Here is a 13,526-nt window from a genome sequence, read left to right on the forward strand (position 1 = left end):
TTTATAAATAACAATCCTCTGTAGTGTCACTCATCTACATCTACTTGTCCATTCCCTTTGAGATATGTTGACTCCTTTTCTCCCTCCATCCCTCCCTCCCTCTCACACACACACACACACACACACACACACACACACACACACACACACACACACACACACACACACACACACACACACACACACATCCCTCCCTCCCTCAACTCCCTTCTTTGTAATTCAGATTATTTTAATTCATATTTCATCCTTCGCTGTTTTATTCCAGCTTGATCTATTATTCACAGCCTGCTTTAAAAATGTAACGAGTAGTAGTGCGAAGGTCACTGATTCAGGCTTGGTCCTTACTGGCTCATACAAGATACCATGTATGCACACATACACACACACACACACACACACACACACACACACACACACACACACACACACACACACACACACAAAATGATGCATGCGGAATGAGACTAAGGTTCTTCATGTGCATGACGAGCAAGAGGCGAAGAGAAATAAACAAATACATAGAGAGTGAGAGAGATTATTACCAAAGAAAACCATCTATGTCTGGAAAATTCAATTATATTTAGCACTTAACAGAAAATGCCAAGGCACAGATTACTTGGGCACCGTAGGCCAACAACGTGGCCCCTGAGACTGGTGGACAAAGACAAACCTGGCAACCTACAGAAATTCAGTTCTGTCAGAAGTCAGGTCTTCTAGAAAAAGAGCAAAATTTTCTGTTTCACTACAGAGTGTACAAAGACATAGGAAGCTCTTTACCAAAATAAAACTCAATTACCAAGAATTTGACATACTCCCAGAACAAAATTCAGTATTGACTTCTTTGGGAACAATATGTCAAAATATGTCAGAGAATGTCACAAGGAAAACTTCCTTTCTTTTATGGTCCTCACTTATTATTTTATTGTATTTTTCTCAATGGTTTGTTTGCAATTGTTGTTTTTCCTTCCAGACATTATAGTATTCTGTCTAGCAGAGGCGTTGTTAGGATTTTAAAACATTGGGGGCTTAGCCCAAGCCAGAAAAGTCTCTAGAGGGGTCTGGGGGTATGAAGAAAAACATCAATATAACAGGTGATTCAAAATTTTGAACAGCAGTGTTACTAGTGTTTATCAGAGTATTGCCCTAACTTACCACTGTGCACTCTGTAAACCACCCTCTTTAAGAACAGTGTACCGTGGACACCACACTTCGTCGCGGTGGCGTCGCTGTTACCTCCACTCATAAACTTTGTTATAACTTTAAAGCATTAACCTGCTTTAGCAATACTGTAACTATGGTCACGTCAATAAAGCACATTTAAATTTGGGATAGAGAGAAAACAGGAAGAGAGATGAACTGGTCCAGTGAAAGACAGGGTTACTAAGAATAATAAAGAAAGAAAGCTGGGGAAAGGTTTGATGCGGCATACTGAGCCAGCAGATGGTGGAGTTGGAAGGAAAAAAAATAAACGGGGAGAGAAAGGAACAGAGAAAGAGACAGAGAAAGAGAGAGTCATCAACATAGAGTGAAAGATGATAAGTGAAAGAACAGAGGGAGTAATGGAAGTTGTTTAAAAGAACTATAGAGGAGAAAGTAAGATAGGTACAGGGAAAAACAAACTGTCCACAAACTAACATACTCACTCTTTAACACTCTTACTCATTTCCTGAGTAGCAGATCATCGAGCAGTTAAACAGGATCACCAGAATGAATTATTCAAAGCAGTGAGTGACATGGTTGCGGTCTCCCGATGTGCATTTCACTTTGAAGTGCACACTCTCGCACATAATGTACAGAAAGCCCAACTGTAACTTTCACCCTCTCTGATGTGCATCTATGCACTGAATTCTAATTGCCTCCTTTACCAGCCAATTAAATGGCAGTATCTGTCACCATGACAGCTCATTAGTAAATCAGTATTTAGCTTTCAGGCAGTGTGTTTCCAGGCATGTGTGTGTGTGTGTGTGTGTGTGTGTGTGTGTGTGTGTGTGTGTTATTCTGTAGTCGTGCAGTAATGCCTCATAACTTTGCCCAGTATGCAACAGCCGATCGTTGACCCAACTGTGTGTGTGTGTGTGTGTGTGTGTGTGTGTGTGTGTGTGTGTCTGGGAGTGCTGCTATTAGCATGAAATGGAAAATATTCCCCCCCGTGACTGTGCATGCAGATAGACGAGAGAAATGTGAGCTGTGATTCATGGCATTTCGTATCTGCAGACGCTTCTGAATCCATTTTCATTTGTTTGGAGGAGAGATTAGCTCCACGCCTGGCAAAACATCGTCAGGCGACTCAGGGAAGCGGGTTTGACACCCTGCCAGACAGGGAAAGTCCTAGTAGAGCATGCTGGGAGTAACGACTTTGCCTCAAAACCGAGGGAGTTCAATTATGTATCTCTACGGCTGCAGCTCTGACTGTACTTTATATTAAAGTCCAACGGAAATGAAATTGTGGTTTTCTTTTTTACAACAGCGTAGAGATCTCCTTTACCTTGCAAAGAAATCCATACGCAAATGAAAGAAAGTAATATTTTATATTTTCTGCACCTCCTGTCTATGAACATTTTACAAGGTAGCTGTTTCCCCTGTAAGCAGTCCACTTGTTCCTCTCTTGGTTTGGCGTGGCTGCCTGCTAGATTCTTCTCATCGCACTCAATGCCTCCTTCAGACTGCTTTTGCTGCAGATTGTTCTCTGTCTTCTCCTGGTAGGTGTTCTTCCCATCCTCCATTCTCCTCTTTAGCTCACTCTGGACAGACTTTCGACGTCCTCCCTGTCCCAAAGCCCTGAGAGCTCTCTTCTTTCTATTTAGAGAGGATTTGACAGCTTTTGTCATCCAAGAGTTTGTCCTTTGGAAAACAGTGGGGGTTTTTTTTGGATTCTTAAGTGTCCACACAGACACTAAAGTAATCCGTAATGCCGTGGGAGAGTCCTTTGATGTCCCACAGAGCAGGCTCGAGTCTGTGCATTCATTAACAGTCTATTGGACATCCACACACTCCTGAGACCAAACACTCACAGTCCTGACAGCAACGGGTTTCTGCTCGACAGCAAAGAAGGAACGAGTCATGGTCTGATTTGTCGGTGGAAGAGAAGGTGATGGAGCTGTACAAGTAGATTGAAGTTCTGCTTTTGCATGTGCATATATTAGATCAAGTGCCCTTGTTGATAGCTGATCAAGTAAAAAAGTGGCCATTTGGGGGCAGTTAAACAAGCTGTAAACACAACATATTATCATCTTATGAAGTTGTTAAGGTTGAAGAAAACAGTGGTTTATTTACACATCCAGCAGACACTGAGAAACATTAGCATTTATTTGGAGTCGTGATTCTGGCTACATGCAAATGTCCGAGACCAATATTCCCTCTGCTTGTAGCTCTGGTTTGGTCCTCACCAACTGCTGAGGGAAATATGACTCTTTAGCTTCTAAATGCTGCACTATGTTTACCAGCTAGTCCCTAATTTTGTCTGCTTGCTATTTGGTGCTGGGCAGGTAGTTTACAGTAGTCATTTCATTCATTGATAATATAAAAAAAAAGCCCCTTCTATGAAACTTTACCCTTTAATGATATTCCAAAGGTTTATACTTTGCAAAATGTGTGCTCCTATACCTGACTGATGCCAGTTTTGGCAGGGTGGACACAATTATCACTTCACATCAATTCGGCACACATTCTGCTTATACCGATCTTGAGCAACAAAATCCCACATGCAAACAGCATCCTGAACAACACAGATAATAAACACATTTCATTTGGCTTGTCTTGGCAGAATCTAAATGGAAATGTACTGTTGTGTCTCTGCCAACTTTTAAAACCTGTGAAAAGAAAGAAATGAAATGGAAGTTTACTACAATATCTCCACCATCTGCTTCTGTATCAGCTAACTGAGGGTCAACGTCAGGGCTGTAGTACTCGAGTCCGTACTCAGACTCGAGTACTACAGCCGCTTTTCTGTTGTCTCGGACTCGGTGGTATTTGGACTCGGACTTGTCTCGGACTCGGCCATTAGACTCACCAAATATTCTAGTTGGCTTCAACCGAGTCCAGCACTAAATGCTTTTTTTATTTCCTCCTTAAAAACAAAACCATTGATAAAGCAAGCTCGTTCAGAAACGGGTATTAGTTTAATTCAAAATCCATCTAGAACAGGCATCGAGATTGGTCGCCTGGTATACGCTTGGCTGCATCATATACCTCAATCATCAGGTATCAGTCATTTTCATTTTGGCCACAGACACGATGTCAGCAAGCAGTTTGTACTATGAATTCTTCAGGACAAGTAATAAGTTCAAGAATGGGAACATTTCCATTGTATATTTTAAGTAAATAATATGGCCTAATTTGATCCTATAGTGTGTTACTCTGCACTTGCTTTTTGATTATTACAAATAATAAAGCAAAGTTATCATCTTAAAATAGAAGATACACTGTCTCTCACATCACATACATTACGAAAAGGTAAGTAAGTGCTCTTGAAGAAAAACATTTTCTGTTTTGGTATTGACTGTCTCTCTTTTGGACTCAGTCTGGACTTGTACTTGATCCTCTTTGGACTCGGTCTTCACTCGGTCTCGACTTGTCCTGGGGCCTCATTTATAAAACTGTGCGGCGAATTTGCGTCAGAAGTGGCGTACGGACGAAACATGGGATGTGAGTACGCACAGAAATATTCAGATTTATAAAACCGTGCACACGCACGTCCTACACCGGATTCCCTTTATAGTTCACATTCAACTCTAAATGTGGCGCGGCTTTGGCGGCTTCATGTCATGCTCATAATTGCCCTTAAATAGGCAGTGAAACACCCCAAATTAATATTCATTCATACCGACATCATACGCACAGAGGAAAACAAAGCAAGAACTTTCACTCAATGTGAAGTTGTAGTTCTTTTTAAAGTTAATTTTTTTGGGCATTTTCAGCCTTTTTTTCGATAGGACAGCAGATTTCAATTCAATTGTATTTATAGTATCAAATCATAACTAATTAAAGAGTTATCTCTAGACACTTTACAGATAGAGTAGGTCTAGACCACACTCTATAATTTATAAAGTCCCAACAATTTTAGTAATTCCCCCAAGAGCAAGCATTTAGTGCGACAGTGGCGAGGAAAAACTCACTTTTAGGAAGAAACCTCGGCCAGACCCAGGCTCTTGGTAGGCGGTGTCTGACGGTGCCGGTTGGGGATGTGATGAACAGTGAAAATAATAGTCACAATAAAGATAATGGAACAGTGACTAGAAAATGGTAGTCGTAGAAGACATGAAAGGCGAGAGAGAGGGGGGAATGACACGCAGCAAAGGGCTGCAGGTCGGAGTCAAACCCGGGCCCGCTGCGTCAAGGAGAAAACCTCCTCTATATATGGGCGCCTGCTCTACCAACTGAGCTATATAGGCACCCATGAAGTTGTAGTTCTTGTTTGAGAGGTGGAAAAGAGGAAAAAATGTTTGGAGGGCACAGTGTGGGCATTACTGATGCCAAAAAAGCTGTAGAGTGCAGTTAATGCCACAGCCTCAGAGGTCGGACCGTTGCCCAAATTAAATATAAATGGTCCGATATTAAAGTTGATGCAAAAACACGCCTAGCGCTACTCCGAGAAAGTGTTTTTGCCACGGGACACCAGAGCTGACCCCCCTTGAAGTGGGACAGGCACGGCGTGGTTTCTACAAGTGCTCCTCTGTAACGCTGGGCCCAAAACAGCACAGAGATCCTTTTTGCTGTCGGCCTCCATTTTCCACATCTTCCAACATTACAAAACTAGCCATTGTGCGTCATTACGCATGGCATGCCTTTTTATACCCATCAATTTGGTTGTATCTAAAAAGCTATATGTGTGGGAATTTATTTAATTGTAAATGACAAATAGTTCTGCGCAAGGAGCGTGTAATTAGTAAAACTTTATTTCTATTGCACCTTTCACAATGGTTAAAACATGCTTTAGATCTACAATAAAAACATCATTTAAAACAAAAATAAAATGATCTAAAGCCTTAAAAATAAACACTGTATAAAACACTATGATACTGTGTATGATGACCATATTAAAACGACATGCTCAGCCAGACAGTATCTTTTGTATAAATGATTTGTCCTTTTTATCGTATTATTCATGAGAATAAATTCCATAACATGCCAATATAATTACAGAACATTTTTTTCGCAAATATATCTTCATTTGAATTTACGATAGTATCTTGTTTTATTGTATCTGTTTTTCACCGCAGATCGATCAAATAGGTGTTTGTGTAGGATATTAATTGTAAGAATGGCTTTGTGAATTCTTCATATCATCAATGAGAGGCAATATTTTGTTTTATTTTACACAATGGTCTCAGTTTCACGTGTGTCATCCATCTGCTGTTGGTGTCGCCATTTCTCATTTCACCCGTTTCTGTGCGTACGCCTGGGTCAGAGTGTCTGTGGAGGACCGCACGTTTTCCCGTCAAGTTTGCTTTTTATAAATCCCAATTCTTGCGTAGAGAGCGGTGTACGTCTTCTTTTGTGCGTACGCCGTGTTTATAAATGAGGCCCCTGGTCTTGGACTTGTCTCGGACTCGACAAAGGTGGACTTGACTACAGTCCTGGTCCACGTCATATCTGCCACCTGATATGCCGCCTTTACGCAATTTAAATGGGGTTTTCTTGCCCTTTCACACTAGCACAACAAAATGGATCAAAGCCAAAAACATATTTTGCCATGGTATGTCCCGCCCCAGCCAGTGCATCATATTAAGGACGTAACAGTGCAATTTCTTCTGCCTTTGAATTGTGCACACATTCTTTACATGTTCAATGTAGCTGAATTTACAGTAACTCAGTATCTTGCATTTCACATTAGGTAAAGTGTGTGCAAAATAAGGGAAGGGATGACAAGGACTGAGTCACCAGAGGTAAAAAAAAATTAAAATTAAAAAAAAAGTAAGGGAAAAATGAATTTGGTTTAGTCCAAGCAAACATACAGTGCATTATGAGGAAATTGACACACAGTCAAAGTGGCTAAAGAGGGTTGATCCACCAGTTTAAGCCATTTGATCTGTTTTTATAAAATCATACTGTTTGCCTTGTTATCATCACTGCATATTTTATATTTTGTCCACCTTCTACTCAGACTTCTCATTTTTAAATCATTATTCGTTCGTTATTAAAACAACACATATATCACATGGTAAATTACGGAGATATGACATACAGAAGAGTCCAACCCAGGCTTCCATGACCGACTCAGTGTGCCCTGAGCTTGCCTGGGGCCAACTGGATTTCTTTTTCTTTTTTCACAACAAATCAGATATCCCACTCTGCAGACTTCCCACTGATGGAGACCAGCTGAGTCTGACTCACTCACACTGCTCCTGGGCTTGCTGGTCACTGTGTTATTAGCCTTTACAGACACTATGTGAGGATAACAATAAACACCCAGCTCCTCTCTGCTGTCCTCTCCATTCACAGCCAAGGGGACGACAGAGGAGAAAACGCACTGCTGATGCACAAGGAATAGCTAGTTAGTGTTGTCTGTGTATGTGTGTGCGTGACAGTTCAGTAGTAGTTTCTATGTTTAGCTTAGTAGCAATGCATCAGAGGCCTTGTTTCTCTACAGGCACCTCATTTATCTCTCCACCTTTTGTTTCTCTTTGTTTTTCTACCAAAGCTACCAGACCTCCTCTGTTTCTTCTTCCACGTCATGCTGCTTCACCTGAATGATTTTCATTTGTGTGGTTTTCAGTGAGGTTTTTTTCTTTTTTTAATGGCAAATGACGTAGTTAATGGCCAGGTAGACTGAAGCCATATGGTTCATGGCACAATATGTGTGTGTGTGTGTGTGTGTGTGTGTGTGTGTGTGTGCGCAGTTGTGTATTTGAGGACTTTGTCATCACCTGCAGTGATTAAAGAGTGTTTGTGGTGTTTGAGATGAAAAACTGATCTCTGCAGTGGAGCTCAGGTATGCTGACTGAACTAAAAGGCTCATATGACTGCATGGACACGTGCACAAACACGCGTCAATATCGCTACACGTGTCAGCGGTATCTTTCAGCTGCCTGTAACACTCAACAGCTATTAGTGTAACCGTTTGCAATTTTGCCTTTTCACTCAGTCCTCCTTATTTCCCAGCATTCCTCTCTTCCTCATTCAGTCTCTCTTTATCTCTGTTGGTTCTGTCCATCGCTACATCCTCAGGCAAAAAAAAAAAGCATAGTTGCAGTGTGTGGTTTGTGTTTTGTTGTGTGGTACTGTATATTCAGTTGTGTAACAGGGGCTGTTTATTTCCATAATTGTTCTTCTTTTCTTTTCTTTTGATTGTGCATGTCACAGTAGCTTGAAAAGATTGTTTAGTATAGAGACTAGAGCTGTAGACTTTAAATCTAACCACTTGACTACGCTGGGACTTGACTCCCTAAAGACTTAACTTGACTTGAGACTTAAGTCTTAAGTCCGTTTTGACCTTGTAAAATCCTGGAACATGCCCACGCACACCAAATATTAATGTATTAGGTCTGTGCATTGAAAGGACAACATCTCAGCTAAGTGAAAACCATATTGCTGTATCACAGTTCCGAACCCTGTTCGTGCATTTGAAAGTCCAAAAAAACACTTTGTGTAGAAAGACTTCTGACTTTACTTGGATTTTAGATGTGACTGCTGTGCTTTGACAGACTTGAAAATAGACACTGAGACTGAGTGAAGGTCAAGACTGAACCTTCATGCTCAAGTTTTAGGCCAACGATAATTTGAGATCTATAAAGTACTCAGAGAAGGGGAGAAAATGGTTGGGACAATAGCATGGTGTAAAAATAAACACACTATTGAACATCATGTGTATATGCAATGGAAGTACATCGGCAAGTGTCACATCTGTGGGTCAAGAATAGCCTCCATGCTCTGGCAAGAGACTGGCAGAGATTAATTAGACCTGTTTCAAATCACGTTACTTGACTTGAACTTGTCCCACAATACCTAAAAACTGTGTTGTTGTGAGCAATACATGTATACGTCAGTATACTCACTAAAATCACACGTATTGCCTCTAAGATAATCAGTCTCCCCACACCCAGCCTATCAGACATGAATGACACAGCCATCACACGCCTAGCACGTACAATAGCAGCTGACACAGACCATCCCCTGAATCAATTCTTCACACTGCTTCCATCCGGCCACAAATACAGAACACTGAACTGGACTAATGCCTATTTCAAAAAAGTTTTGTCCCCACCGCTATCGCAGTGCTGAACAAACTGTAATACCGCCACCACCACCTCAGTTGCTTTGTAGTTTTTACATTTGATATGTCTATGTGGGTGTCTTAATGTGATGTGTTTTGTATACATGTTACATGTTTTATGTGTTCTATATGTGGTGTTGTGCTATGGAAAGAAGATGTGTGGAAATGATTATCCCTATGGGACAAAAGAGACTATCTATCTATCTATCTATCTATCTATCTATCTATCTATCTATCTATCTATCTATCTATCTATCTATCTTAAGATACTGATTTGGTGATTGATGCAATATGAGTGTAATTATTGTGCTTAGAAAAGACTCACTTTTTAATCAAAGACTGATTTAACAGTGCTGCTCAGATGACAACCTTTGCTTGCCAAATTATACCATAAAGAGGTTATGATGCAGAAAAGCACCTTGACAGAAGACTATACTTGTCAGAATAGTGCATTCATAATATACCCAGTTAGTCATTTTGCATTAAAATTAATCTACAATACACAGATAATCAGATTATTTAGCTTACATTATTATTTTATGATTTTTAAATCTAAATTATAGATGTGCTGCAATCAAATACTGTAAAACATAATATCATGCGGACTAGGTTTAATAGACTTACAGGGGTGGACAAAATATCATGAACACCTGATAGTGTAAAATAATTCAATTAAACAACCCTGCAACAAATTGATCATTAGCTAAAAAAGTGTAAGAAATGGATTAAACCATTTGTCTGTCTGCCCTAAATTAAATGTAAGCATTCCTGGAACTTCCACTGTGTAATGATATTGTAATGAAATGATAGCGGCTCTGCCCTGCTCTTTATTTGGTTTGGGGAAGTTTACACTCCATCAACTCCAGCCAAAGTTGCAAGAAATAGTGGTTCATTTGCCAAACTCTTTAAAGGTCCTATGACATGCTGCTTCTTGGATGCTTTTATATAGGCCTTAGTGATCCCCTAATACTGTATCTGAAGTCTCTTTTATATAGGCCTTAGTGATCCCCTAATACTGTATCTGAAGTCTCTTTTATATAGGCCTTAGTGGTCCCCTAATACTGTATCTGAAGTCTCTTTTATATAGGCCTTAGTGATCCCCTAATACTGTATCTGAAGTCTCTTTTATATAGGCCTTAGTGGTCCCCTAATACTGTATCTGAAGTCTCTTTCCCCAAATTCAGCCTTGGTGCAGAATTACAGCCACTAGAGCCAGTCCCACAATGAGCTTTCCTTAGGATGTGCCATTTCTGTGTCTGTAGCTTTAAAGGTCCTATGACATGGTGGTCTTTGGGTGCTTTTATATAGACCTTAGTGGTCCCCTGATACAGTATCTGAAGTCTCTTTCCCCAAATTCAGCCTTGATGCAGAATTAGAGCCACTAGTTTCATTCCCTCAATGAGCTTTCTTCAGGATGTGCCATTTCTGTGTTTGTAGCTTTAAATGCTAATGAGGAGTAGATTGGCAGGGCAAGGTGGAGGGTGGGGGTGTGGCCTTGACCAACTTGCGGCCACGGCACCATGCGCTAATGTTTACAGTGGATGTATCGCAATGGCTTGTAGACTCGCAGTCGTTGAAGCTTTCCAGTTTGACCCAGAATCTGGTCCGGAGGGAGAAGCACCTGAAGAAGTTGCAACTCTGCGGCTACAACAAGAGGTCTCCGAATGGTTAGTTTAAAATATAGTGTCTGGATACAGTACTTTAGTTGGTTTGTTTATGTATGCTGTTACAGTTATTATCATGTAGCTAACGCTAGCCTACATTGTTGGCTTTTCATGTTGCTGTAATTTGCTAGCGTTCTAAAGCGGTATTAGCATCTATATCAGTCATATCAGTAATGTTTGTATTTTAGAGAATACTGTACTGTGGCTCATTTAGTAATTAGGCCATGTACTGTATATTGCGGTAATGTTACACATAACCCATGATTTACCCCGGAAATGTTTCCTATATATAATAAAATATCAGCTATAGACACAAACCAGCGCCACTATTAGTTAGTCATACCTCTGCCATTATTACATCTACCTTTTTAGTATAGGTGCCGTTGTGGAAAATGTGTTACCATGCCCACAGAAGCTGAGAATATTTGCTGCTTGGAGACACCTCAGGTAGCATTGTCACAACTAAATTGTAAACTACTTTGTCTATTCACGTGACAACTTTTAATTGTACTTAAAAATGACACCATTTATAATTATAATTGGGTTACTAGAAGACTACGGGAGGTCGAAGAACAGCTCACATGTAGGTTGACCATCCTGGATTTGAGCCTGTCTGCTTGAATGTCTACTCTCTGCAGAATGCAGGCCAAATATACAGAGCTGACTATGGCCCTCTACAATTGAGAGGAATACACCAGTAAGTTGTGCTTTGTTACAGAAGTTAAAATAAAAAATAAAGTCTTGTCTTAAGTCTTGTCTCAACAAATTGTGTGCTTAATTTTCATCCAATAGTGTAGACAGTGTCCAGATTTATTTACATCACAGGAAAAGAAATTATTTTTACAAAACATACATTGAAAATGATCCATAGGAACATAGGAATATTTACATAACAATAACACAAACCAATTGTTCAGTCGCTACAGGTATCTGTCCTATCGCTCCTTTGTCAGCTGGTGCTGGGGCCTCCTGGGACACAGAATCAACAGCTTGTGTGGTCCTGCGCATCCGCTCAGAGTTTCCTGATGAGGAAGGCCACCACGTAGGGTTTAAACTGCCCCCCGTTTGACCCTTGACACAAAGCTGGCAATGACCTCCTCCTTGTCCGGCTTCTCATACTGCGCCGATAGGTCCTCTGGGACAGGGATGGCCAACAGCGCAGCGGTGTATGGTGTAGGATTGACAAAGACTTCCTCAAAAATGAGGTCCATCATGTCAGCAACATAACCTGTATCATAAAACAAAAGATATATGAAACATATTTCTGTTTTTAATTGTTTGGGTTTTGTTTTTACTGTGTTTGTGTATTTAATTGTCTTTTCATTAAGAGAAATAAATGTTAGAATTCGAAAATATGTGTTTTTTGAATTGAATTGAACCCTTACCAAAGGTCGGCTGTGGTTTAGCTCTGCACTCTCCCTTCCTAGCCTTTGGAATGTAGATTTTGAAGAGAGGTTCACCTTCCTGTGTTTTGGCCTGTGGTCGGTCCGCATTTTCATTGTAATGCATAGCAGCCAGGTAGAGTCTGGAAGTACATTACAAAACTTGTTAATAACAGATATTTTAGGCTACAATTATCAAAATTATTGAGTCAACTAACTCTTTCACCTGCACAGCATTCCAATAAAGGGAAAGACAACATTCTTTGGTGCAAAACGAAGGATGATGGCATGGAAAGCCTCCAATGATGAAGTTTGGTAGTGGGGGCTCAGTTTTGCAACATCCTTCATCGTTCTTTTGTTGGTCAGCAACTTCTCCAACTTGTAGAAAGCTGGAGTTGCTGCAGACAATAAGACAATATATTAGAGAAAAAAAATACAGTACAGAATATTACAACAATGATCTCTGGTAAATTTCTGAAAATGACTAAATACTTACAGTGTGTGTAGTTGTCTGTTTACTGTTTTTACATTTAGCCTGTTACATTGATGAAATACCTGCTTGGAGCCATTTACTCTTGTCAGTTGTTTTTCGGATCACATGCTCTAAAGTAAAGAGGTAAAGAGGATCCTCGTGTGTGTGGACCATCTCGAACATCGTTCAGGATCGCGGTCCATTTTGCGATTCTCTCTGGGCCGGAGGTTGAGCCAGCTGCAGTCCAGTATATGTGGTTGTTGATGCTTTTCATCCACTTGTTGAGTTTCTCACAGTCTTTCTGCTTACTGATTGCTTCCAGTTTCTTTGAAATTCCTACAACGAAAGCAAAATATATTACACTTAGTTAAGATACTCATAAACTGAGTAATTACTCTATTGTAGCGTTTCAAAATCAATTTCAAAGCATTTTTTTTTTTTACATTTACTCATAGTGTCAACATTTTCACAGCAAGGACAAGTCTTTTCACCAAATGGGAGCTTTATGCAAGCTTTAAAAAAAATCAAACATCAGGTCCTTCTCACCAAAAGGATATCACTAACAAGTCAAACAAAGGAAAAGGCTGGAGCAAAAATTATAGATTTTGTATGTTATAATGGAATATGGACGTCAATCAGCTCAATATTGGCACTGACAATATACCTTTTGCCATGTGCCAGACATCGTAGTAATGGGTTATGTTTCTCTCCCTGAGGAACTTCTGTACTTGTGGATGACGATCAGTGACAATGCAATCAAGTTTGACGCCACGTGACTCCAGTAATGCCAGACTCCT

At 40.3% G+C, this 13,526-nt stretch overlaps 1 protein-coding gene across 1 annotated transcript; it reads right to left on the minus strand.

The window, feature by feature from the left end:
• Positions 1-11,704: 11,704 nt before the first annotated feature.
• LOC144529259 (uncharacterized) lies at positions 11,705-12,643 on the minus strand. The gene is made up of 3 exons (XM_078268262.1): positions 12,484-12,643; positions 12,261-12,400; positions 11,705-12,103 (listed from the first exon to the last, which is right to left on the minus strand). The coding sequence occupies exons 1-3, from the start codon at positions 12,603-12,605 to the stop codon at positions 11,925-11,927; spliced, it is 441 nt and encodes a 146-aa protein (XP_078124388.1). The 5' UTR covers positions 12,606-12,643; the 3' UTR covers positions 11,705-11,924.
• Positions 12,644-13,526: the final 883 nt, after the last annotated feature.

The sequence above is a fragment of the Sander vitreus genome, chromosome 2 (assembly GCF_031162955.1).
Source record: "Sander vitreus isolate 19-12246 chromosome 2, sanVit1, whole genome shotgun sequence".
Lineage (NCBI taxonomy): Eukaryota > Metazoa > Chordata > Actinopteri > Perciformes > Percidae > Sander > Sander vitreus.

What these genes read in the sequence shown, in the direction of transcription:
- LOC144529259 (XM_078268262.1), bottom strand. Translation starts at nt 12,605, where the DNA reads ATGAAGGATGTTGCAAAACTGAGCCCCCACTACCAAACTTCATCATTG. An exon ending in TTTATTGGAATGCTGTGCAG is followed by an intron (nt 12,401 to 12,483) that starts GTGAAAGAGTTA and finishes ATGTACTTCCAG; the next exon opens with ACTCTACCTGGCTGCTATGC. An exon ending in TAAACCACAGCCGACCTTTG is followed by an intron (nt 12,104 to 12,260) that starts GTAAGGGTTCAA and finishes TTTATGATACAG; the next exon opens with GTTATGTTGCTGACATGATG.